The sequence below is a fragment of the Lipotes vexillifer genome, unplaced genomic scaffold, assembly GCF_000442215.2.
Source record: "Lipotes vexillifer unplaced genomic scaffold, Lipotes_vexillifer_v1.1 scaffold28, whole genome shotgun sequence".
In the NCBI taxonomy this organism is placed as follows: Eukaryota; Metazoa; Chordata; class Mammalia; order Artiodactyla; family Lipotidae; genus Lipotes; species Lipotes vexillifer.
The window spans coordinates 509430-533050 of record NW_006793929.1 but is presented as its reverse complement, the minus strand read 5'-3'; the positions used below and the strand labels follow the sequence as shown (position 1 = coordinate 533050).

At 54.4% G+C, this 23621-nt stretch overlaps 1 protein-coding gene across 5 annotated transcripts in view; it reads right to left on the bottom strand.

Moving 5' to 3' along the window:
• The window catches only part of INPP4A (inositol polyphosphate-4-phosphatase type I A), a 54291-nt gene that overhangs the window by 3136 nt on the left and 27534 nt on the right, over nt 1–23621 (bottom strand). For 2 of the 5 annotated variants that reach the window (XM_007466877.1, XM_007466878.1), the window contains 9 exons: nt 23114–23252; nt 19428–19460; nt 14933–15105; nt 13983–14106; nt 13097–13223; nt 12665–12805; nt 10368–10465; nt 7961–8073; nt 5750–5904 (listed from right to left, as the gene is read on the bottom strand). In XM_007466877.1, coding sequence (XP_007466939.1) covers nt 5750–5904; nt 7961–8073; nt 10368–10465; nt 12665–12805; nt 13097–13223; nt 13983–14106; nt 14933–15105; nt 19428–19460; nt 23114–23252 — 1103 coding nt within the window. Of the gene's footprint in view, nt 1–1789; nt 2036–5749; nt 5905–7960; nt 8074–10367; nt 10466–12664; nt 12806–13096; nt 13224–13982; nt 14107–14932; nt 15106–19427; nt 19461–23008; nt 23253–23621 lie in introns of those variants that run through there. The other 3 variants (XM_007466876.1, XM_007466874.1, XM_007466875.1) reach the window with 3 other exon arrangements.

Sequence of the window (23621 nt, the reverse complement as noted above, 5' to 3'; positions counted from 1 at the left end):
TAGGAGCTATGGAACGTGAACCGTGGGCCCTGCCTGCCCTCGTTCCAATAAAGGAACGAGATGGTCTCAGAAAGTCGACTTGTACACCTTGATGTGGAGGAGGACAAGTGGTGGACACACCTCTCCACAAGAGTCACAGGCTGGCAGGACCTCACCTGTGACTACTGTCATGTTGCTACAACTTAACACCACCAGTCACTTGGCATCTGGAGAGAGTCCCCCTCCTGACAGATGTCAGGAGCTGTGCCACAGAGCAGCCACCTTGTTCTAGAAAAGACAGAGCGACCACATGCACTTGTGACGAGAGTGGACTCAGCTGCCCTAGGCTTCCCCAGTGCTCAGGTCTAGGACACAGCGGGGAGGAGGATGCCCCTTCATCTTAGAATTTCAAGTCCGCACCTGCCCTCTGTCACCCACTGCTTCTGCAGTCGTAACTGCCTCTACAGTTCCCGGAACCCAGACTCAGATCTGAGGCCAAACCAGAGAAACCCCAGAGTCAGTTCTGGAAGTCTGGGGGAGGGAATGGAGAGGCCAGATTTTGTGGTGGACTGGGTTTGTGTGCATGCCTGGGGGTAAAGTTTCTGGAAAAGCCAGCTTCTCTAAATTCACTCCAGTGTTTCTAGAGTGGTGAAAAGAAATCCACTTCCATAAAATGCAACGTATGGGAAAGCCAGCTGGAGGCCACAACAGAAGCACAACATAGTCTGAGCTGGAAAACAGAGAAGTCCACCGCCCGTTTCTCATGCAGGATCTGTGGGGTTCCCTGCCATCTACTCTGCTGCCTTCACAGGTGTCTAGCCACCGCTTTCCACACAGGAATGTTAAGGTTACAAATCCTCCCATTTTACAGACGTTGCCATGTTAAAATTAAGAGCGATAAGAACAGAAACCAAAGTGACCTGTTCTCTCTCACACCTCCATCTGGCACAACTGCCCAAAAGTCAGGCCTTATTTTTTGGTAAATTTTGATTTTTTTTCCCATAATTAACCATATTTGATTTGTAAGAGAGAAAAGGTATCTGGACTTGAATCTGGAATTAAAGAAGCAGGGGGGTTTTTTTGGATGAAAAATGCTATTTCAAGAAAAATAAATGTATCTAACTTCAACAGCCTTTTGTTACTCTGTGCATTTGTTCCTGGATCAGTTTAATGACAAAGATTTAAAAGAGTAATTCTAAAGTCACATGCAATATGTTATTTTGATGCGCCTGATTTGATACAATGAGCTACCATCCTCACAGCTTTGTGTCATCCCAACTTGGAAATAGTAACGTAAGCAAGGAAATGTTATAATTCTGCAAACTGTTTGCTACTGTAATTTCAGGGACTACGCTTTGAAATGAAAGCAGAAAGTACATGTCCTATTAAATAGGTTTATCTAGATGAGCCAGTTAGAAAGCATCTACACTTTTCATTTCTCTTCAGAAGGAAAGGAAAGGTTAGCAGTACATTTAAAGAATAGTATCAAATATACAAATTCCTTCCTGACAGAATTCCTCTCTCTAGGAAACAGGGCACAAGAGATATACAGGTAATAAATAGTTTTACATCAGAAGGTAAGAGATTTGGTACAAGTAATTCCAGGCCAGCTAAACAAAGCAGTAACAGAGCTCTGTAAGAACATGTTACAAGCACTGAAAACTCTACAGAATTTAAACAAACACGTCCTCTTGGTGAAATAATTTGGCAGGTATTTACAATTCAGAACAACAAAATGTCAAACTGTAAGGCATGAAATATATCTCGGCGGACCATGCTCTGACACATTCCTTCTGTCCAGTTAGGTACACGGTGGCTGGACATGTTCTGGCACTTTTGTTTTTCTGGTGATTTGTTAATTTCTCATAATGATATTCATTTGCAACGCAATTTGGCCACCAGGTATGCTATGCTCAGGAAGAGCCACGCAATCAGTAAATTGGGGCTCAGAGCTAGTAAAGGGATGGAACAGAGGAGGCTGGGGTCTAGTCTTAAGTCTCGGATGGGCACCAGGCCGCTCAAGTTCTTCTGGGTGACTACCTCCCGTGTTCCAATGCTGCGAAAAGGAAGAAGTTGGGAGAAAGGAAAAGAAGAGGGGAAAGAAAATAAAGGAAAAGGAGAGACACATGCAATGGAGTTTTTCAAAAGTATGGGAAGAAAAGAGGAGAACCAAAACATAAGATATAAAAAAACATGGAATGAAGCCACAACACAAAGAAAAAGATGATATGCAGAAAAGGGTGTAAAAGGGATACCAAAACAAAACGAGCACAGTTACAAGAAAAAAAGGAGAGAGAGAAGGGAAAATAAGAAAAAACTTCTGTAATCTACTGAAAACAAACACGTGTAGGCCGACTAAATGGTTTTCCATGTTCACTCCCTCGGCTGCCAAGCACACGCCATGCTGCCCTGCCGTGCTCACACATGCGGCCAGACATGGACTCCAAAGAACAGGCCGAACATGAAGAACCATCGGAGGCGTCTGACCTTCTCACAGGTGCCTGAGCAGCAGCTGGGGCAACTTATTTCGCCAAAGCTGCCTCCTGATTGAACACTCAGATGATAACCGTTTCCCTTCGGTGTCAACTGCAGGCAGAGCCCTCACCAGACTCGCCTTGGCTTTTCGCAGCGACAGGGTGTGAGCTACCATTCCGAGTCATCGTTCTGTGAGATGGGGTCTACCAAGAATGGAGTCCAACCCAGCTCACTGGAAACTGGGGGTCTGTCCCCCTTTGGTGCTACCGAAGAAATGTGCTGAGGTGAGGCTCCCGGAGGACCCTGGATGTGCCATTCTCACAGGGGGACGCTTCTCATGCCACGAGCACTGATCACGGGGTCACGACCCCGGCCAGGGCAGTCTCGGGGGCCACTGGGGCTACCTAGGAAGGCCCACTGTTGTGTTTCGGCCCCTGCACTGGGGACGGAGGGGCACCACCAGCAGGGAGCTGGAATGGGCTCCGATGGCAAAAGCCAAGCGTGCGCACCTCTTCCCAGCTCCCTGGTCCGTGGTGTCGCTCGGAAGCCCGAAACAGGCGCTGGCGGGAGTGTTTATGCCACAGAAATTGGCAAACCAGACAGATCAGGTTTTGTTTTTGTTTTTGGAGAGAGCTGGCTGTCAAGCACTTGCTAGCACAGCACTGGCCAGTGCTCACCCTGGGCCTCCAGGACACAAGACAGCCAAGTGTCAGCCCTGCCCCTCCCCCAGCCCACCTGCCCCCAGCCGCCCCACCCCGCTGCCTGTGTGCTCTGCTCCTCGGTCGGGCAAGACGCAAGCCAGAAAGCAAGAGAACCACCACAGGGCATGGCCAAACCTCCTGCTGCCTCCTTAGGGCTCCGGGCTGCCTCGCGGCTCCTGGCCACGCCGCAGCCGGAAACACCAGCTACCGACCAGCCACCTGGGGCCTGGGGGGGGGGGCAGGGGGTAACAGTGTCACGTGGAAACAAACGCATGAGGTCAGGTGGACAAGGGTGGCGAGCACGGCACCCGGGGCTGGTGCTCTTAGGATCCCGGGGGCGGCAGAGGCAAGATGGCATCGAGCTTTGCTTTGGTTTTTAATAACTTCTTCCACGATTATTAAGGTAACATATGTTCACGGCAGAGGTTTTAGAAAATTCAAAAAACCCTAAATAAACTTTAAAAAGTCATCCATGATTGGAGGCAGATGGGGTTTCAGAGAAGCAGAGGGAGGCCACGGGAATGATGCCCATCCCATGGGAGGAGGGTCCTTCCCTACTCAGGACCCCGGGTTCCCTGCCGTAATGTAGGAAAGCAGGGCCGACTTCCCAGGCTCAGAAGCGCTCAGAGCAGTGGCAGGATGATTACCCAGAGGGTGGGTGGGCAGGCCCCCGGGACACTGGGTGTGACTGGTATGGGAACAACCTGTCAATCTGTATTAAAGGCCTTACAAGGGTGCACACTTTTTAACCTAAAGAATCAACAGGGCAGACGTGGGTAGAAGAAAACACAAGGGTATCCACTGCACCCTTATTTAAAGTGCTGACACACTGTACACAGCTTAAAGATTCAAGGACAGCAAATTGGATAAATTATGGTGTGCTCAACATGATAAGGCCCACATTCATTAACCTGAAAAAGCTCACAAGACAGTTAAGTGACAACAGTAGACTAAAACAGTGGGCAGAATTACATATCTAACTGCATCTGTTTGTGCATATGTTTTGTGTACTATTCAGGGACTGGGTAAGTTGACCAATGTGTGGGTTAAGCACACTCACACTCATACGTATGTATCTGAACATGCATCAGGATGTTAGCAGTGCTCCTTGTAGTAGCAGGAATACGGAGAATTGTCCTGTGGGGTACGGGCTGGGGCGGGAGTCACTGGGGTAGGGGCTTATGTGGATTCTCTGATTTTCCTACAAGGATTAGCAATCACCCACGTGATCAAAGTTGTGAGCGTGCCTCGTGTGTTGTAAGCCTCCCAGTTCACCTGTGCACGTGTGGGTAACTGCCCACAGCCCCTTGGTGGGCTGCAGGCCAGCAGATGGGGCCGCCCGTGTGTCTAAGGAGCCACCTGCTCCCTGGTCTCCCGAGACCTTTGTGCTCAGACGCAGTCAGAACAAACTGTTGGTTTCATCGAATGTGTTCACAAAGCCAAGACTGGATAGAGGGGTACCAACTGTACTCCTGACGTGCGCCTACGGCACAGACCTCATCCTAGTATCTGCCCCACGGCTAGAGCTGTGTCCCTCCATTTTTCTCGTCTCTCTGCGGCGGGCGGCCTGCGTCTCACCAGCGCGGTCCTCCCTTGCACCTCGCAGCTGACCGCACCAGGGACGCCAAGACCCCACTGCCTCCCTGAGGCCAAGGCAGGGAGAGTGTGAACTTTCTAAAAGTGCATCAACAGGCAGACCTGAGGTCACGAGGTTTGGGTGAACTTGGAAAGACCAAACAGGAACAAACGGTTCCAGTTCTACAAAACGCTACTGTCAAGAGGCAGGCGCTCAGGCATCGCTTTCCTGTACGACTGTGAGAAGGTGAAACGGCAGAGACATACAGAAAGGATAAGAGAATTGAATGCTTTGAAGAATTTGGTGAGAGGACAAATGGTACAGAACATTCAGTAGAAGTGACTTGGAAACGAGACTAGAACAGCATTGGCGGCCACATGGAAGAAGACAGGAGGAGCAGGTTTCTTATCCTTTCTTTTGGTATGTGAGGGGAGGTGCTCCCCGGCAGTGCCGGAAACAAGGCATCGCTCGGCAGCGGACAGAGTTTTAGTCCCAGGTTTCATCCTGAACACACGCCTGCTGCCTCGGAATCAGAACATCATTAGGGCAAGGTGGCCACAGCACAGGGACAGGGGAGGGGCTGCTGCCAGGAAACACTCACTGGACACCGGGCTCATGAAAGCAAACCCAGCCCACCACTGGGAGAAGCGGAGCCAACCCGCGCAGCCTGCGGACGCTCGGCCTCCCCTCGGTTTGAAAAGAGACAACGCAGGATGGGAACAGCTGGGGCCTGCTGGGATGCCCGGGCCCTGAGTCGCACCCACAGCAAGATGAGTGGCCGGAGCACACCGGGCACCAAAGGGCAGCCACACGGCCGCCTCCGAGCTCACCACCTCCCTCCCCGCTGCCTCGGCTTGCCCGCTTCAGTGCGGTCCCACTCAGACACAGCGCCAGCTCTTTTCTCCCCCTGACTCAAAAGAGGACACTGGATGTGATGGGCCTGGAGTTTGACTTGGCAGACGTGGAGGAATTTTCCAAAGCCAAACTAGAGCATGGCCGCCGGGCCCAGGGGACTCACCTGCGCATGCACTCCAGGGCCTGCGTAAAGACCTGCGGGGCCATGCCGTGCTCGTGCTGCAGGATCAGGCACTGCTCCAGTGTCACCGACATGGCCGTGCGGTCCTTGGCGCTCTTGCAGCTGGTGAACCGCACCCCATTGAGGCGGCGGCAGATCTGCCAACGGGAAGGCAGGCTTTACTTAGGGGGAGACGGGACAGGTCGCTGCCCCGGGCCACCTCCCGGGGCCTCTCCCACAGGACGCTGCTGCCTCCCGGGGGCCCCGCCGTCTGCTCAGCCACATTCCCAGCTCTGCCCGGACCAGCCCTTTGCTGCCCACCCCCTGGGGTAGGTCAGAGAGCTCCCAGGATGCCCAGCCCCCGCCAAGTCTCTAGGCCTCTCTGGAAGTGACAGCACAGACCCACTGGTCTCTACACTCTTCCTCATCTGCACAGGTGGGAACAGCTCAGCAGACCCACTTCCCTGTGGCCACCTCCTGCCCACCAGGCTCCCCTCCAGCTCGACCCGGGGCCCTGGCACAGGGCCCAGCGCACCTCCCCTCCCAAGTGAGGGGCTCGCGTGGAGGGCAACACCCCTGCTGAGAAAAGGCCGCCTCAGGGCACCTCCTCTCCCCATGGAAGGACACCTGGAAGCATTTGCTCTGCATTACTAGGAGCAATCCTAGGCACACAGTCCCTGAATCGAGAAAGCCCTAGAACAAAAGACTTTTTTTTTTGGCATAAGTTTGTCGCAGCCTCGTTTGGCAACATGACCAGCTCTTGAGCGGATGTCAAATTATCTACAATTTTTATTTATCCCATTTTGTATACATATACATATTCATACTTTTCAGTAAGACAGTATTCAGGAGTTTGATTCCAGGGTGCTGCCCCAGATCCCCCGGGGATGCGAAATCATCCACGTGCACCATGTTACACACAGGTGATGTGCACCCTATCACACGCCTAGGTACCAACTGTATACCGTATCACCTTTCTGAAACGTGGAGCCCTGTGAATTCTAAAACACCTGCCCATGAGAGCTTCAGGTAAGGGCCTGTGGACCCGTAGGAGATGCTGCATTGTGAGAACAACATGGGTATCTCACGAAGAACCATGTGACCTAACGCCAGTGGGCTCCGTGACCTGCTGTTCTCAGAAAAACACCAGAGGCGCTGCAGGCTGCCCTACAGACGGCCCCGGGCCTGCTTCTCGGGCAAAAAGGCCTCAGCCGAGACCACGCAGCCACTGCCAGGGATGCCACTCTACAGAGGGCACAGTGTGGTCCCAAGCACTGTGTCTGAAGGACAAGACAGAAAGGACCCAAACAAGTTCAGCCAAGACCATCAGGAGGAAGATGGGCATCTTGTGAGAATAGACAAAATTTTTTTTACAAGATTCTAAGCAGCCCCTGAGCTAAGTGAAGAGTGAATTAATAAAATCATAACTGATGAAGTGAACAGGGATGTGCTCGCTAAATTCCACAGGCTGGAGAGTTCATGACCCAGACACGTGGCATAAACCAGAGCTAAAAATAGGGTCAAAGAAAGCTACATTCATAGATGGTGGATCCAGAGCTCCATGAGGTTCTGGAAGGTGCAGCAGGGTGGCCACAGGTGCATCCCTGCACAAGAGGGCAGCCTGCAGCACCAGGCTCCAGTCTTTGTGGGGGGACTATCAGCCACTTTGGGGTGCTGGCGGGCCTCCCCATGTGTGAATTAGGCCCGACTAATAATATTCCAACTCTGTGTGTGAGTCCCAGTGTGGACGGGTCCCCTCATCAGGGGTGAGTGAATGACGAGCTGTGAAACTGCTCTGATACCCAGTCTCAGAGGAGGAACTCCACAAACAAATCGCTGAGAAAGTATCTGAGGTCTTATAAGGACTTCATTTCAGGGGAAATGAAGAGATCTGAGCAGCAGTGTACTAGAAATATTGTTTAAAGAGATAGCAGAGGTCCCAGAGATCTCCCTTTGAACCTATTAAAAGATGCAGCAGGTCGTGAGCTCTAGCTGGTTATCGACTGTGCGGGCTTCGGAAGGGGACAACTGTCATCAGCCTGGCTATTCCACGTCCGAGGGGGTAGATTCTGTGTCAGGCTTATCAGAATTCAGGCAGCTCTACAGTAAGCAACTCACGAGCAACTCTCATTGTGTCCTTATGGAGAAATCTGTTCTCTTCACTCCTGGCTGAGGTTTTAATTTGTTGTTGTTATTAACATTTTTTCCCCTCACCTCAGCAGCTTGCCAGAGAATGTCAACGTTCTTGTTCTTCCTGGCGTGCACGTTCTGACCCAGGAACCGCAGCAGCTCCGGCAGGCACGTCTGGCTCCGAGATCGAGGTAGGCCTGGAAGAGACACAGGGTCGTGGAGCTGGGGCTGCCTGCGGGGACTTAGCCCATGGCAGCCAGCGCCGCCAGAAACGGCCAAAGGATGAGTCCCGGCCGGAGCCGGAGGTTCAGTGTGATTGACGCAAGAAGGGAGGCCTGTGTTCAGGGACTGGGCCCGGTGGCCAGCACGGTGAGGACTCCGTTACTTTCACTGCCACTTCAGTGCCACCTGCAAAGGGCAACCACCTGGCCTCCTTTCAGCTCTTTCGAGGGGCTGGAGGGGGAGCTCGAATCATCGAGAACGGGAGGGAGTGAGGAAGATCCATCAGGTCTTCAGAACCGCCGCCAGGGCTGGAGGATGCTTAGGGCCGGGGGTGGCGACACTGAGGGGGCCGCCACCCTTGGGGGAGGTGGGAAGGGCAGCCTCCTCCACCGTGACAGTGTCCAGGCCGCTCCAGGACCCCTCCAGCTGGAAGATCTGTCAGACCACCTCACCTCAGAAGCCTGGGATTTTCAAACACCAGGACCACCAGGGGAGAAGAGAAGAGCCTCGAGGTCACATTTACGGAAAACAGCCAGGGGGCCTGAATCCGCAAACCACCACCAACTGTAGGATGGAACTATGCATCCGTTTCCACCGCACAACCTCCCCGGTGCATGCAGGATCCCATGCCAGCCACTTCACGCTGCTGCTCGGTGCCCAGCACCACGCTGCTCCGGGGACCGAGCCAGAGGGCTCAGCGTGTGACGGGGGCTGTGGGAACCCAGAGGCTGCGAACCAGAGCCTCCTGGAGGGGACGCACGACCTGACCTTCCGGCCCGATTAGCGACACTGGCGCCCCAGCAGAGTTGGGGGCACTTGCTGGTGGGCCCCACCTCCTCAGCCTCGCGGATAAGCGTAACTGCCGGGCTGAGGGCCACGCGGGCTACGGCACCCCCAGCGTCCTGGGCCATGGGCAGTGCTACTGGTTTTTGATCCCGCAGGCCTCGCCCTTCCCAGGCCTTTACCCCCCGGGCCACATCTCACTGGAAACTGCCGCCCTCCAAAATGTTGAGCGCAAGTCTCCCCGTTCCTGACCACAAGGCTCCTGATCCCCCAGCGTGGCCCTTCCGTCTCAGGGCACCCTAGCCAGGGGGCTGGCCCAGCACACGCTCCCGTCCCCTCAGTCCAAGCCTGGGCAGCCAGCACTGTCCCCGCCTCCAGAGCAGTCAGAAGGTGGGCGTTGGCCGCAGGCCACCTGGCCTGACCCGGGTTCCTTGGGGGACCTGCCCTCCATGCCTCAGTGTCACTATATGTCAAATGGGTATGAAACCAAGCCTGCCTCCCAAGGCTGCTGCGGGATCAGTTAGATAATTCACGGGAAGTGTGTAGAAGGCCTGGCACATGCAAGGACTTGACAAATCTGTCACTGGTCACTATGATCACTGTGGAAGAACACGAGGATGACTCGGTATCTGGGATCCCGAGAGCCAGGTGCCATGGCCTTTAGCTGAGTCCTCAGAAAAGCATTTTACTGACCTCTTAAACGTCATCGCTTTCGAGCTTGGTTGCAGCATACGGGGATCACCCGGGGAGTTTCTAAACCTCCCGAGGCCAAGGCCCCGCCCTCTACACTCTGAGCTGGGCCCCTGGCAAGAGGATTTTCCCAGGTTCCCCAGTGAATTCCGATGTGTGGTCAGTGCCAGAGCCTCGACGGCTCCAACAGCACCCGTCCCAAGCCTCCTTCACAGCCGCCAAGCTCAGTGCTGGGCTCACGCCTTCAGTTCATGGGGAGACTTGAGGCCCCCCGCCTGAGCTCCTGTGCCCACACCATGTCCCCCGACTCGCTCGCGGGCCCTGACCTGGCCCTGCAGGATCTCCAGTCCTGCCATCCTCTGGCATCTCGCAGGCCTGTTTTTCTAGCCCCTTCGCTCGGGCCTTTAACACCCCCATCCATCCCCCCGTGCTCCAGGCGTGTTTCCTGCCTCCCCACGTGCCAGCCCTCAGTCCCTGCCGGCCTCCGGCCACTCGAGGCCGTGCAGCATGGTCACCCACCTGCGCCGCCGCAGCCTCGCCTCAGACACCAGCGGGGCCCCTCGGCTCTGCGCCCACCTGGCCCAGCCTCCATGCGAGCCCTCCCCAGGGTCTGTCCTCAGCCCTTTCATGTCTTGCACGGTGACCTCGGGCATGAAAGCAGCCGACCACATTGGTGACAGGGCGGGAGGCGGCGGGGGGGTCAGCATCAGCATCAGAAGGTCACTAAGCAAACCTCAAACCCCTCGAGGGACGAAAGATAGCAGGTGGGGACCTGCCGTGGTGAAGAGATACTTACAATCCTCTGGCAAAACCTCCTTAAACTGCTCGAAGTAGGAATTTAACCGCACCAAGCTCTCCACGTTGATAACTTCTTGTAAAGACGTGTCGCCAAACCTTCAGAGGTCACAGGGGGACACCGTTAGTTGGCTAATGTCGCTTTCTCTAGGGCCACGGTGACCGTGTTAAAGGTAACGATGTCAATTCTCTCGATCCTTATGGCGCACGTCTAGATTCTAAGCCACATTCCTCCCCCCAAGCTTAAGGTCATCTCTGCTGTGTTGGTGACAAGTCTGAATACGTTTCATGAGCAGGAACCCTGCGTGACCTGTGACAGGCATGCCTGCAAGACACCCAGGCCCTTGGGCAGCCCCGCCGCGCGGCCCCAGGTCCCCGTCCTCCCACCCCGGAGGCGCCCGGGAGCGGGGCCGGCAGTGGGGCTCTGGCTGGGGAATCAGGACAGTCCCATCTTCAAATCGGAAGTCGCCCTGCTGCTGGATGACCAGACCCGACCAGCTGCTCCTGCTGGACGGAGTGCAGGGCCCCAGCCCTCCCCTCACCACACAGGGAGCCAGGCCCGTGGCGAGTCGGGAGGGAAGCCACCCGTGAGGAAGGCGCAGGTGCTCATCAAACACGCAGCCCTGGAGTCCCAGGCCTGGACGCACGCCCCCTCTACCACTTCCTGCCCAGCGACCTCCGTGCATGGCAGCCTCTTCACAGTCCCAGAGTCATCCCTCGGGGGGGCAGGATGCCCTCCTGTGGGTCCACCGCAACCCGACCACCCCTGATGCCCAAAATGGTTTTTTCTCCTCCAGGCACCTGCTCCCTCGGGGTCGCCCTGGGACACAGGTGAGCTGGCCTTGTTTAGGAGCAGACAAGCAAGCAGAGCACAGACCCTGCTCCCCATGTCCCCCGTCCACTGCCATGTCCTCCGCCACCTGGCCCTCTGCTCACTCTAATCTGGCCTGGCCTCAACCCTTTGCAGAAACCTTTCCGGAAACACCTTTTCCAGAAACCACTCTTGTAGTCAGGAACAGCAGCTGCCAGACGCAGGGAATGTTAACTCCTTCTGAGGACACCTCCTTGCTGGGGGCCCCGACGCTGCCCACTCTCCCTGAAGTGGGCACCTCACCTCTGGCCACACCTTCCAGATCTCTGCTTCCTGGGCTGGCGCCCTCAGCCTAAGGCCAGCTCTCCAACTGCCCCCAGCATGACCCCTCTCCCGATTAGGACCAGCTACTCACCACCCACCTAGAGGCCTGCTCTGTTCCTCTCCTCGTCGCCTCTCACACCTGCCCCGCTGAAGACCACGTCTCGGCTCTCCAGTCTGTCCCTTCCCATCTGCACTGCCCCTGCCTGACCCAGGTCACCGCCTCTGGCCCGGATTCTTCCCGACAACCCGCTCGTCACATCTGGCCCCTCACATCTTTCCAGCACATGGCCGGCAGATGACCTTCAGATGTGACTCTGATGGTGTCCTGTCCCACTGAAAGGTCTCCGACTGTGTGGGGAGGACCCTACACCTGGGGAATCAATGGACACTGACCACTGGGCTCAGAAGGCTCAACAGAAGTATGGCATATGTCGTCCTGGAGACCACATGTCCTTAACAGCAAAAACTTTAAGATACCTTTTAGTTCTAAAACATGTAGATCACATGCATGTAACGATGTGACAGGTACCAATAGAAGGTCATTAGAAGCTACACACACCCAGTCCCCTCCTCCTCTCCGACACCTGCACACACTTGCACACGTGACTCTTCCCTGCTGCCTGGCAGGTGACCCTGGAGGAGTTTACGAGGCACAGGCCTTTAGGACCAAGGCGTGGCTCTATGCCTGGCATCCAGGCCTCTCCGTCCTCACCCCTGCCCACTGCTGCCTGCTACTTGAGCCTCCAGCCCCACGTGGCTTCTCCCCACCTGCCTTTGTTCAGGCTCCTTGGCCTGGGACGCCAGGTCTCTCCTCCACCTCCTCACATAACCAACTCCTACTTACTCTTTAAAACCCACTTCCAGGAAGCCCTCCCAGACGCCCTGAGACCTCACTAGGGCCCCTACTCCCTGCACTCATCTTAATCCTTGCAGCCATATCTCTCTGCTACCAGCCCAAGTCTCTCGAGGACACGGACCTCATCTGGTTCATCTTTGTGTTCCAGCACCAAAGACGAGCCCGGTATGTGGCTGAACTTAGAGGAAGGAGGGATAACAAAGTCCAGGTGGCCCTCGGAGCCCGAAGAGGACTAAGTACACGCTCTCCAGCAGCTCAGCGACCAACGGATGCAGCCCCTGGCCCACAGAGGTGGCCCGGCACGCACCTTTCGGCCAGCGTCTGCTGCTCGTTGATGCCCACGTTGAAGAGCACGGGCTGCACCCGCAGCAGCATCCCGCTCTGGATCTCCCGGGGCAGGGCGTCAAACAGGGGGCCCGGCAGGGGGATCCGCACGTTAAAGCCATCCCTGAAACGCAGAAGAAGGGGAGGGTCAGGCCTGCGACAGGGAGATGCGAGGCAGGCGAGCAAGGAGAGGAAGGCCCTGCTGGCCTCAGGACGGGACAGCGGCCTGGCCCGGCCCGGAGGCCTCCTAGCTGCCGGTCACCGACCTGTACAGGGCTGTGAGATGAGTGTAGCGGGCTGGGATGAGTGCTTCCAGCTGAATGAAACGGAATAAAGCAAAAATGAAACGTGCATCACGTGTCACGAACACAGATTAAAACTGCGCTAGTTCTGAGAATCAGAAAAACATTTCTACCGATTTCCTGTGATGACGGGCAGCATGTCGGTTGATGCATTAGAAGTAGCCTGAGTGACTTTGAAGGTCACGTTCCTCAAGTCCATGATCCCAAGACTCATGTCCTCCAGCATGGCCAGCTCCTCCCCTGGAGGCAAGAGAGGGAAAGGGCTGTCAGGCAGAGGGGACCTGCGCTCTCCCCTGGACTCAGCGTGGCCACGGAAGGACAGCAATGAGCTCAGGGTGGCAGTGACGAGGCGGTGAGAGTTGCGGGGAGGCTGGCCAAGTGCCTCACTTCTCTGTGAGTAAAGCCCACTACTGAAGTCCTATGACCACGTTAAAAAGCACAGCTGGTGCAACCACGCCTTGTAGTTCCCGGCCCTTTCCTGGCGAAGGGAGGGGTGGGGGACCTACACGTGGGAACCTCAGAAGGCAAAGCCAGCTCTTTAGGTGTTGTGATCTTTCCGTATTCTTGAGATCTTTTGGTATTTCTTCAATGTCTTAGAACTCCAAAGATTAACGGATACTTTAAAAAAATTATCCGTTTTTACCTTCTAAGAAGAAATAAACAGAAAACGAAGATGAGGAGAAAAGACCATTTATAAGACAATTTGGAAATTTCAACAAATTTTTTAAATACTCCTACTGTTTGACCCAGCAACTTTCCTTCTAATAATTTAGTGGGTGCAGAAATGGGCCACAAGCGGGTGTGTGTGTGTGTGTGTGTGTGTGTGTCTGTGTGTAACTATATAGGGCTTTTTTTAGTTCTTTGTCACCTACAGGGGTATGTTTGGATACATTTTAATGTATCAGAAATGTAATGTTACCTGTGTATCAGAAAACCACTTAGGGAAATGAGAGAGGGTCACACACCGAGGCTCTCACAACCCCAGCCCAGGCGGCTCACCGTAGGTGCTTAGCAAGCTCTCAAACTGGGCGAGCAGCCCGATGGTGTAGAGCTGCCGCAAGAAGCCGTCGTCGTGCAGGCAGTTCCTCAGCTTGATGATGAAGCCACAGATGAGCGCGGTCAGCTGCAGGGAACAGACACCGCCTCACCTCGCGCCTGGCCCGCCCCGGTTTTTGCACCCGCGTTGCTCTGCCTGCGGCAGCCCCTCGCCCTCGGGGCCTGGGACCAGGAGTGCAGAGGCCACGGGAGGGCTCGCTTCCAAAGGTCCGTCTGGTTTTGGTTCAGCTTCCGACCCGACCTTGGGGTCACTCCTGGGCCAGAACCTTCTGGAAGCCCAGAATCATCTCCCCATGGTGAAAGGAAAGGCCTCTATGCCCAAAGATCCAGATCAGAGCTGGCTGGAAAGCGGGGTGCTCACAACGAGGGGCAGGAGCGGAGAACAGGTCCCTCCGCGAGTCTCCTGGGCAGAGGTGCCCCGTGCACAGCCCCAGCCTCGTGGGGACAGGAAGCCGCACAGAACCTACCAAGCCTCTGCCACCGTTCACTCTGCTCATCAAATTACTGCACCTGAAAACTGGTGATGCTCATTTAAGCTCTTCCCTCCTCTGAAGGGAAATCGAAATCACCAGAATAGAGTTGTGCCTGAGCAGGTCTAATACCTGCTGCTTTATAAACCAGAAAACAGATTGCGTGTCTTCCCTCAATGAACTCCTCTGCAGGGAAGAACAAAGGTGGCACCAGGGCTGGTGTGACCCCAGGCTCCTTGGTGCAGGTTCCCAGGGAGCAGGTGTGAAGCCGGACCGTCCTGAGCACCTGTGATCCAGCAGCTCCCCTCCCCCTCCCTCCAAGGCCAACACCCAGGCCTCAGGCCACACGGGCAAAGCCACAGGCGGGAGGGCACAGCGCCACGCTGGTTTCCTCAACCGGCAGAGAGGAACAGGTTCACCTACCGTCTGGCAGAAGACCACGTCGCGGCGGTACTGCAGGCTCAGGAAGGTGGCGATGGTGGGCGCGCTGTCCTGCATGAGCAGGAAGACCATCGCCTTCTTGGCCTTGTCGCTCATCATGGCCACGCAGTCCGTGAGGGTGGTCAGCAGGGGGTACAGGGCCTCGCTCCACTCACCTGGCACGAGGGGCGGTCGGCTCAGAAGGCGGCACTTCGAAGGCCCCCGGCCCCCAGTCCCGCACCGGCCCTGCCACCCCGCCTGCCCCTCCCGCCTCCGCACGGCCCAGAAGTGGTGCCAAGTTCAGCCCCGGTCTCTGCCCTCCTAGCCTGAAGCTTCTCCAGCAAACACACCATCAGCCCTCCTCGGGGACCGCCGACACCCGCTCTGGGGGCTCTACACACTCACGGCCCCGACTGTTCCTTTCGAGGAAGACGACAGCGAGCTCTGGGAGTCATGACTCAGCAAGAACACACTGTGTCTGCGGAGGCCAGTGCCTCGCCGGCACCGCCGTCCCTCGCGGGGTACCTGCTGTCTGGCTTCTCTGATCCAGGTGGCGAGGCAGAGCCCCGGGCTTCCGGAGCAAGGCCAACCCAGCCTGGCCGAGGCTTTGCGCAGCGGGCGCAGGCCCCACCCACGACTGCGGAAGGACCCTCCCCGACCTACGCAGCAGCAGCCCTCAGTGTCCCCGCCTCCTGCGCTTTCTTCCCCGCCGCCACCTTCCTGCCGGACTCCCTCTATTCCTGGCTTGGTGGGGTTGTTCTGTTTTTGGAATATAAGGAAACTGTGACCCTGTACCAAAACAACTTTTTAAAAATAGAACCTCAGGGGAGAAAAACAGAGTGAAAGGTATTTTTGGCTTTGGCTCTTTTTGGTCCTTCCTATTTGGAAGACATTTAGACGAGAAAAGACATGCCCCCATCAGTTATATTTTTTTAACAGGCCACCAAGCCCAGAAATAGGCACTGGATCATCACCACTGGGTGCGCCCACCCGGAGCGCGGCGAAGGCAGTGGTGTGCAGCCCGGGCAGGGCACCCTCCTAGGATGGGGTGCGGGTCACAGGATGCCCGTGGCCGTCGCCCCACTCAGGACAGGCCCTGGCCTCGTGAGCAGTGCAGCTGCTTAGGGTGGTCAGCTCCGTCTCAGATAAACAGAATCTTAGAGAGAAGGGAGCTGTGGCTCTGCTCTCTCAAACTGTGTGCTTCACGCTTTGTTGAGAAACAAATTCAGAGAAACGCCTAAAACCTACAAAAGGACTTCCCTGTACTCAGTGTTTGGTCAACGCAGATTTTCAGGTCTACGTAGCCATTCAAAATTTGGAAATGATCTAAGTGTATATGCAGACACACTGTACACGGACAAGGATTTCTATCTCTAGTGGAAAAAAGCAGGCTTACATTTAGAAAGTCTATAGCAAAAAGGTCCTGGCAAATAAATCACAGTGAAAAAGAACCCTGCATGGAGGAGCGGAAAATGCGAGTCCCAGGCCCCGGCTGCCACTGAGCAGTGGTGGGTGAGCCGTGGGCAGGTCCCCTGACCCCTCAGCCACAGGGGCCCTTCGCGGTAAAACGGGGTGACTGTAGTGGAGAATATCCACGTCTTCCTTCCTCTAAAATTCTCAGAGACCATGTTTTTGTTTCTTTGAAGAACTCTGTTGAATCCATGTCAATTATATTCAACAACTGTCAGAAAAGGCCAATGGGCATTAAGTTTTAATAGCCAAGTAGTTTGGGGAAAGGTAGGCAGTCATTAAGACTATTCTTCACCTCAGAAGTGAATGCCCTTAGAGCAAGTGTTGTCAGTTTTACTGTCTGTTCCACTTAACATGAATATATATATGTAATTAATATGCAACTCATGATCATTTTAACCTGAAAATGATCAGAATATACAAGTGGTCTTATTTGACTGAGCAAGCCCTCTGCATACAATTTTTTGCTCTGCCTACTTCTGTTTAAACAAAATCCACATAAGAATGACTTAGTTTTGCTGCATTAGAGAAAAAACAACAACAAACCAAACCAAAAAAAAAAAAAAAAAAATTTTTTTAGAAAAAAAAAAAAAAAAAAAAAAAAAAAAAAAAAAAAAAAAAAAAAAAAAAAAAAAAGACCCTGAAAAAAACTGCAGAATTGGAAGGATGGTTAAAAAAAAGCACACAGGGTTTGTTCTGGAGAAGAGATGTGGCCCTGGGCGGGAGTTGAGCCTGATGTCCACCCAGAGAAGGGCTCAGCCGCGTCTGGATGGCTCCGGTGTTCAATGAGAGCATCAACCAGCCCTTAAGTCAACACCTGTGAGTGCCTCACTCTCTGTTTTCTCACTAAATCCACAGAGATAGGACTAGTAATATGGGTAAGGAAACAGCCTCAGAAAGGCTAAGTGTCTTCCCAGACACACAAAAAGAATGGCCACTTGTACACACATCTGACTATGCAGCGAATAGTCGCTGGGGATAATACATTTTGGGTCAAGACGAGGGGAAACCAAACTTCAAAACTTCCAAACAAAATAAACTTCAGGGACAGTGATGAGATTTCTACCAGAACCTAGTTAAGTACAGGTGTCTGGGACGTTAGGGCTGGTGAAGGGGTTTACTCTGCCTCCTACATCGAGAAAGTCTGGCAATGAACAAAAAACACCAATGACTAAGCAGCACCCTTCGCGCTGGAGCTGATGCCCTTGTGGGACAAGCTCCTGATCTCACTGCTCAGCTGGAACATTCACTGATGGGTGGTCAATCCAGGACTGTGCTACTTTAGGTAGCTTTGCTTTTGTGTATTTTTTTTTTTTTTTTTCTCATTAATAGGGGAGGGAAAGGAGAAAGTAGGGAGAGAGAGAGAGAAAATGGCGTGTGTTCTAACTCAGACTAAATACAGCTCTGTGGGAAAAGCTAAAGGAACCCTTGGCAGGGGACCTTTTAGTCCATCTGACATCAACTGTGGACAGGCCACCAAAGCTTCTGGAAGTGACAGAGCTCACAGAAGACGAGGAGAGCTGTACAAGCCAGGCTGCCCGAGTGCTGCCTGGGAACCCACTAGGCCTCCCCTCGGCTCTACAAACTGCAGGGCACGCAGAGCCGAGGAAAGCCCCGAGCTGCCTCGGGCCAGGGTCATGAGGCTGCCACCCCCTTTCCTGGCCTTAACTGCTGGGGACGGTCACCGCCACGGGGCTCGGGGGAGACAGCGCAGCGAGAAGGCACCGACCTGTCCTGCAGGTAAGCTGGGGGGACTGGGAGTCCAGAGGCAGGTGGGAAGGAGCCAGGCCCAGGCCAGGGGAGGTGCTGGGGAGGGCCCAGGGAACCGGAGCTGGAGACCTGCTCATGACCAAACTAACGTTTCTGGAGAGAGAAACTGAGGGGCTGAAAGCAAACTGGGGGGTTATGAGGTGCCTAATCAGATTACCCACTGATGAGCAAATGGGGTTCTGGAATCATCGCCGTGAGCGGAGCTGAATTCCCCGGTGCCGTGTGAGTGAGAGGATGCTCTGAGAGCTGACGGGAATAGTGCAGTAAATCCCACAATCACAGGTGGCTGCACCCTAGACATAAGGCAGGTGGCCTGCTATGTCATATTTACATGCAGTCAGAGGGCGGGATGTAATCCTCAGGCTGACTGGGTAGCTGCTTTTTGGAGTGTAAGGGGAAAAAACCCCACAACATCGTATTTGGGGGGTCTCATGCTCCCTCTGGGAAAACCACAAACCACATCCAGGAAATCTGATAATGAACTAGAGCAGGGGTCGGCACATTTTTTCTGTAAAGGACTAGACAGTAAACATTTTAGGCTTTGAAGGCCACAGGGTCTCTGTTGCAACTACTGGACTCTGGCACTGCCCCAAAGCAGCCGTGGACAGTACATGAATGAATGGGAGTGACTTATTTCCAGGAAAACGGTATTTACAAGAGCAGGCGGTGGACGGGATTCGCTCGGAGCAGTGGTTTGCCAACCCCTGAACTAGAGTCACAAACACTGATTTCTACATGCAAATGCAGTCAAAAAGATTCCATTTCTAGCACTAACTCCACCTGAAGCCCACAGCAGTGCCTGACAGGAAGTCTAAGGCTGCAGCCAGACTCAGAAGAGAGGATGCTGTGTGATTACCATGCCACAGCATCTGGACGGCTACCTCTTATCTACCTCCCCCTCCATGGGATGCTCGCAAGCTCAGGTGAAATCACAGGAAGCGTCATGTACCATCGTGTCCTCCCTTAGCCAGGCCACCCACTTCAGGAAGCCTAATGCGCTGGTGGACACTAACTTCTGAAAAGGGTTTAGGATGGGAAAGTGACAAAAACGCATGTGGTAGCCTGCTTCTGGTCACAATACCAGCCCGACTGGCCCCTCGCCACACCTACGAAAAGTTGCTACATCCCTCACAATGAGGAAACTCCTAAAATGTTTTCCTAACTCTGGGAGTACAAGGTAACCTTTGACAGTTTAGCTACAAACACACCCTGAATATTAAGAAGACATCTGCAGAAGCCTTGAACAGAAACCACGTACCTGGGCTGGACTCTTCAGGAGGGGGACTGCAATCTGCACAGAAATGGAGGGTGACATGGATGATTAAGGAGCGGCACACGGTTCAAACACGAGCAACTCAACGCTTAGAGCAACTGCAGCAGCAGCTGGCAGTAAGCCGGCTAAACTGAGCCTCGGAGAAGAGGCCGGGGCCTGCCTGCCTCTTCCCCAGGAGTCGCGTGAAGGTGGTCGGGCTGCCTGGAGCTCCCTGCCCGACCCACCGGTGTCCACATTCATGTTGCTGGCACTTCAACATGACACGCTCTTCGGGAAGAGCAGGTTAACGTGGCACAATGGATAAAGCCCCCACGTCCATCCCATTGCATGTGCTGGAGCCCACGCTGGCTCACGACATCTGGAAGCAAACTTGCAGTGAGAGAGACTGACCAGTAAATCGAGCGTGCAGCTCAGAGCCCACCGCCCTGACTGACTCTAGAGCCTGGGCTAAAGGTCGGCTGCTGAGATCCAAAAGGTTAGGGTCCAGTCATGAAACCCATATACCAGACACATGCATGCCAATCTTTACGATGTTTAAGCCAAATACAAAACGTTTATGATTGAGGGAAGTCTATAATTGGAACATCCCTTCAGGTCCCTCAAAGAACACCAAGTTTAACTCAATTTCACCTACACTGAGTCACATCGGGAGGTACTCATTCCAAGTTCTCTTCTCCCTTAAAAACTCTAAAATCCCTGGTTAACTGGGTGTGCCACCTGAAACAAACAAGTCTGAAAAGGGATCGTTTGGGCTAAAAGCTTATTTTATTTTATGTCTAAACTTTTCAGTTCAAAGAACGTTTTAGGATCCTGAAACAGGTAGTTTCAGATCCTCAAGAATAACGAGAACCAGCTGAACGGAGACTTTGGCAACCTGGATTGTCCAGAAGGGTGGTGGCAGGGATCTTCTCTCTAATCGTCTTTGGCAATGACTTCTTAAACTGGCCAACGGGACAGAAAATAGAGCAAAATTAAAGGCCTCTGTATGTTGAAGACTTCAGCGTCTTCACTAGAGCGCAAATATCCTGAGACTGCCTGCTTCACAAAGAGGGAAACCACCGTGGGGTGTGTGATGCACAGCGGTGACTGTTCAGCATCTGTCTGGCTAAAATCAGAATTACCCCAGGCCTTGGAAAAATACAGATCTCTGTCTCCCCATCACCCTTCCTCCAAGATCCCAAGTCTCTATGAGGAGAAGGGTCTAGAAGCCTGTTTTCATGATCTGCAGTGATCCCAAACCGCTGGGCTGGGACCATGCCTGAGAAGGGATGAGGGGTTAAACCCACTGGGTAGACTCATTTTTCAATCAAACGGGAGAGAGGGACCTCCTCTTAGATCACAGAGGCCCCTGCGATTTGATGCCCACTGTGGACTGCGCCACACCCATGCGGATTTTAGCACACAATCTCAGGGGTACATGGACCTGGGGTGCAACCCATAGATCTCAGGTTAAGAGAAACCTGGTCCAGGGTTTGAAGGACTCTTCGGGGATGAGGAGACCAGGAGAGAGTGTGTGGGGGAGGTAATGGAAGTCACCAAATCCTGACAGTTTGCAGACGGGTCACTTGGGTGGAAAACCAGGAGAGGGAGGCTCACGGAGCCTCTGCGGTCCCCGCTGCGGGGGACTGGTCAGTGGGCCCTGCGGAGCCCTGACCCCAGGCGGGGCTGAGGCAGGGCGACTCCTTGATGAAAAATGAAAACCAAGGACCCAGGACAGGGTAGAGAATTGGAGTGAAAAGAGAGAAGGCCTTTCAAAGAGGCATGGAGTTGTTCACAGGCAATAAATACGCTGGTGTGAACACAACCCCCGCTCATTAGGCCAAAAGAAGTGCCCCAGGAACTTGGAAGGGCATCGGGAGTCATGACAGAGCCCAGCTCTGGTCCCTGAGGACAAGAGATTGAGTAAAACAAATGGCTCACAGTCTGGTTTTTCCAGATCCTCCTGATCATGCCGAGGTCTGAACGGCTTCCCGGCTGTGCTCAGATTTTTAAATTAAGGATCACGTGCAGGTAATTTAGAGGCATATGGTTTCATAAGTTTCTTTTGAGCGCTGATCAGCAGAGTCAGAGTCTCTCAAACGCTTCCTACTCCCATGAGCACAACAGAGCTGATCTGTACGGCACACACAAGTCAAGCCCTAAATATCACAAATAAATGCTCCTTTAAATAACTTTAAAGCTGCACTTAAATTTGTCTATATATTTGAACAATACAGGATGTGCCTAGAAAAAGAGGACATTTAAGTTATGAATACAACAGTACATCCAGTTAAATGAACTATCTCCTGCATTAAAAAAAATCCAATCAGTAACTTTTTTTAAATCTGCAGAAAAATGTTTAAATTGCAAGCAAGACAATATTAAAGAGAAATGAGCAATGAATTTTCAGAAATGTTTTTAAAGAAACACAATTTACAGTAAAAAAAAAAAAAAAAAAAAAAAATGAGAGCACAAACAAAGACAAAACAGTTCCATGAACCAAACACAGGTTTGGGGAACTGAAAGTCGAACCCCTCACAGATGGCAGAGTGGAGGACGGGGACACCGGGGAAACACAGGCTCAAGTGAGAGCGCACCCTGGGGACAGACTGCAGGTGGACTGGAGGGAGAGGGCGTCTGACAAACCAAAGAAGGATTTACCAAGAGGCTCCGACAGGGGAGCGAGACCCTGCCTTGAATGAAAGCTGCCCGGTTCAGAAATGACAAGTCCCACTGCCAGCGGCCCATCCCTGGCCCAGCTGGGCCTTAACCCGCCCAAAGGGGGGCAAGGAGGCCGCGGCAGCAGCTGGATCTCAGCTGCCTGGCGCACAACCCCACCAGCTCTTCCGGGGAAAGGTCAGAGCTGCACGGACCAGGGACCCAGGGGTTCAGGAGGCACGTGGCCCCCAGCTGTAAGGCGACAGCGGGGCAGAGCGTCTGGTCATGCCCTGTGTCTCCGCAGGCAGCAGGCTGTTTCTGAAGCGTGCCGCTTCACGCCAGCGTCCTGCCTTCTACCGAGAGCCCCACCTTGGAGGTGGCGCCGAACAGAGGAACCTAACTGGCCCCCCGAGACGTGGGAGCGGGGCCCACCCTCTGACTGGGTTACGAGCAAGGCCCAGGGCAGGAGGCCTCTGCCGGATAAAAGCGCGCCCAGCCAGTGACAACCAGCCTTTCCAGATGAGTCCGCTGGGCCTGCCACCAGCTCTTATCCAGAGAGAGCTGCATGCCTCACCTTTTCCTTGATGCCTGATGCAGTAAGCAATCTCACGAGAAAGGCACCTACTGTTCGGCCTCCTTCGGGTTCCCAAACTGGCTGACAAACCAGAAAAGTCCAGGAGCCCCACCCTCCCGGACGCGGCAGTGTGAGCCCGCAGGGCCCTGAGGTCCGGCCTTCGCCTGCAGGCTCACACGCGGGCCCCGCAGCCGTGAAGGCTCGGGGAGGCCCTGCCCCCACTGCTCTGGGTGCCGCGACACCCCCTCTGCTGAGAGGCCTCCCTGCAGTCTGCGTGGCGGGCGTGGAGTTACAGACACACACGGACACATGGACAGCACTCGAGGTGGAGGTGGGAAGCGGGGTGCGTACGCACGTGTGGTCAGGTGAGGGCGGCATGCGGCGGGGGGGCGTGGCGAGGGGGGGACATCGCAGAGGGGGTCCTCCGGTCGGATCCAGTAGGCCTGGCTGCCCCGGTTACCTTTCCTTCCTGCGCAGCTGCCGGTGCCAGGGAGGCTATGGTCGCAGCCCTCGCCCTGCAGGCGCTCCCGCTGCAGCAGCTTGTCTGCCCGCTGGATGATGCACTCCAGGCTCTTGTCCACGTTCAGCCACACCTTCTCCTGGCGGACCCAAGGGGCGCGGGGTCAGCTCTCCCAGCAGGAGACACAGGGCAGAAAGCAGAGCCCGCCCCCGGGCGCCATGCCCACTGAGACCCCGCAAGACGCAGAGAGGGTGAGACAATTTGGAATCCCCCATTAAAGCTGCATCTGCTTTTCCAAAGACAAGTCAATGTCCTGAGGGCGTCAGTTTCAAAGTTTGGGGGACGTCTGCTAGTCGCTGTCCCGGAGGCCACCGTGGGCACAAGGACCACGGGAGCGCCCTCGTCCCCTCCACCCTCCCCGCAGACCTCGTACAAACACCGCAGGAGACTGAGGTCTTCTGGATGGAGGCGGTGGATCGCTCAGCATGGGGGATGGGGGCGGGGGGGG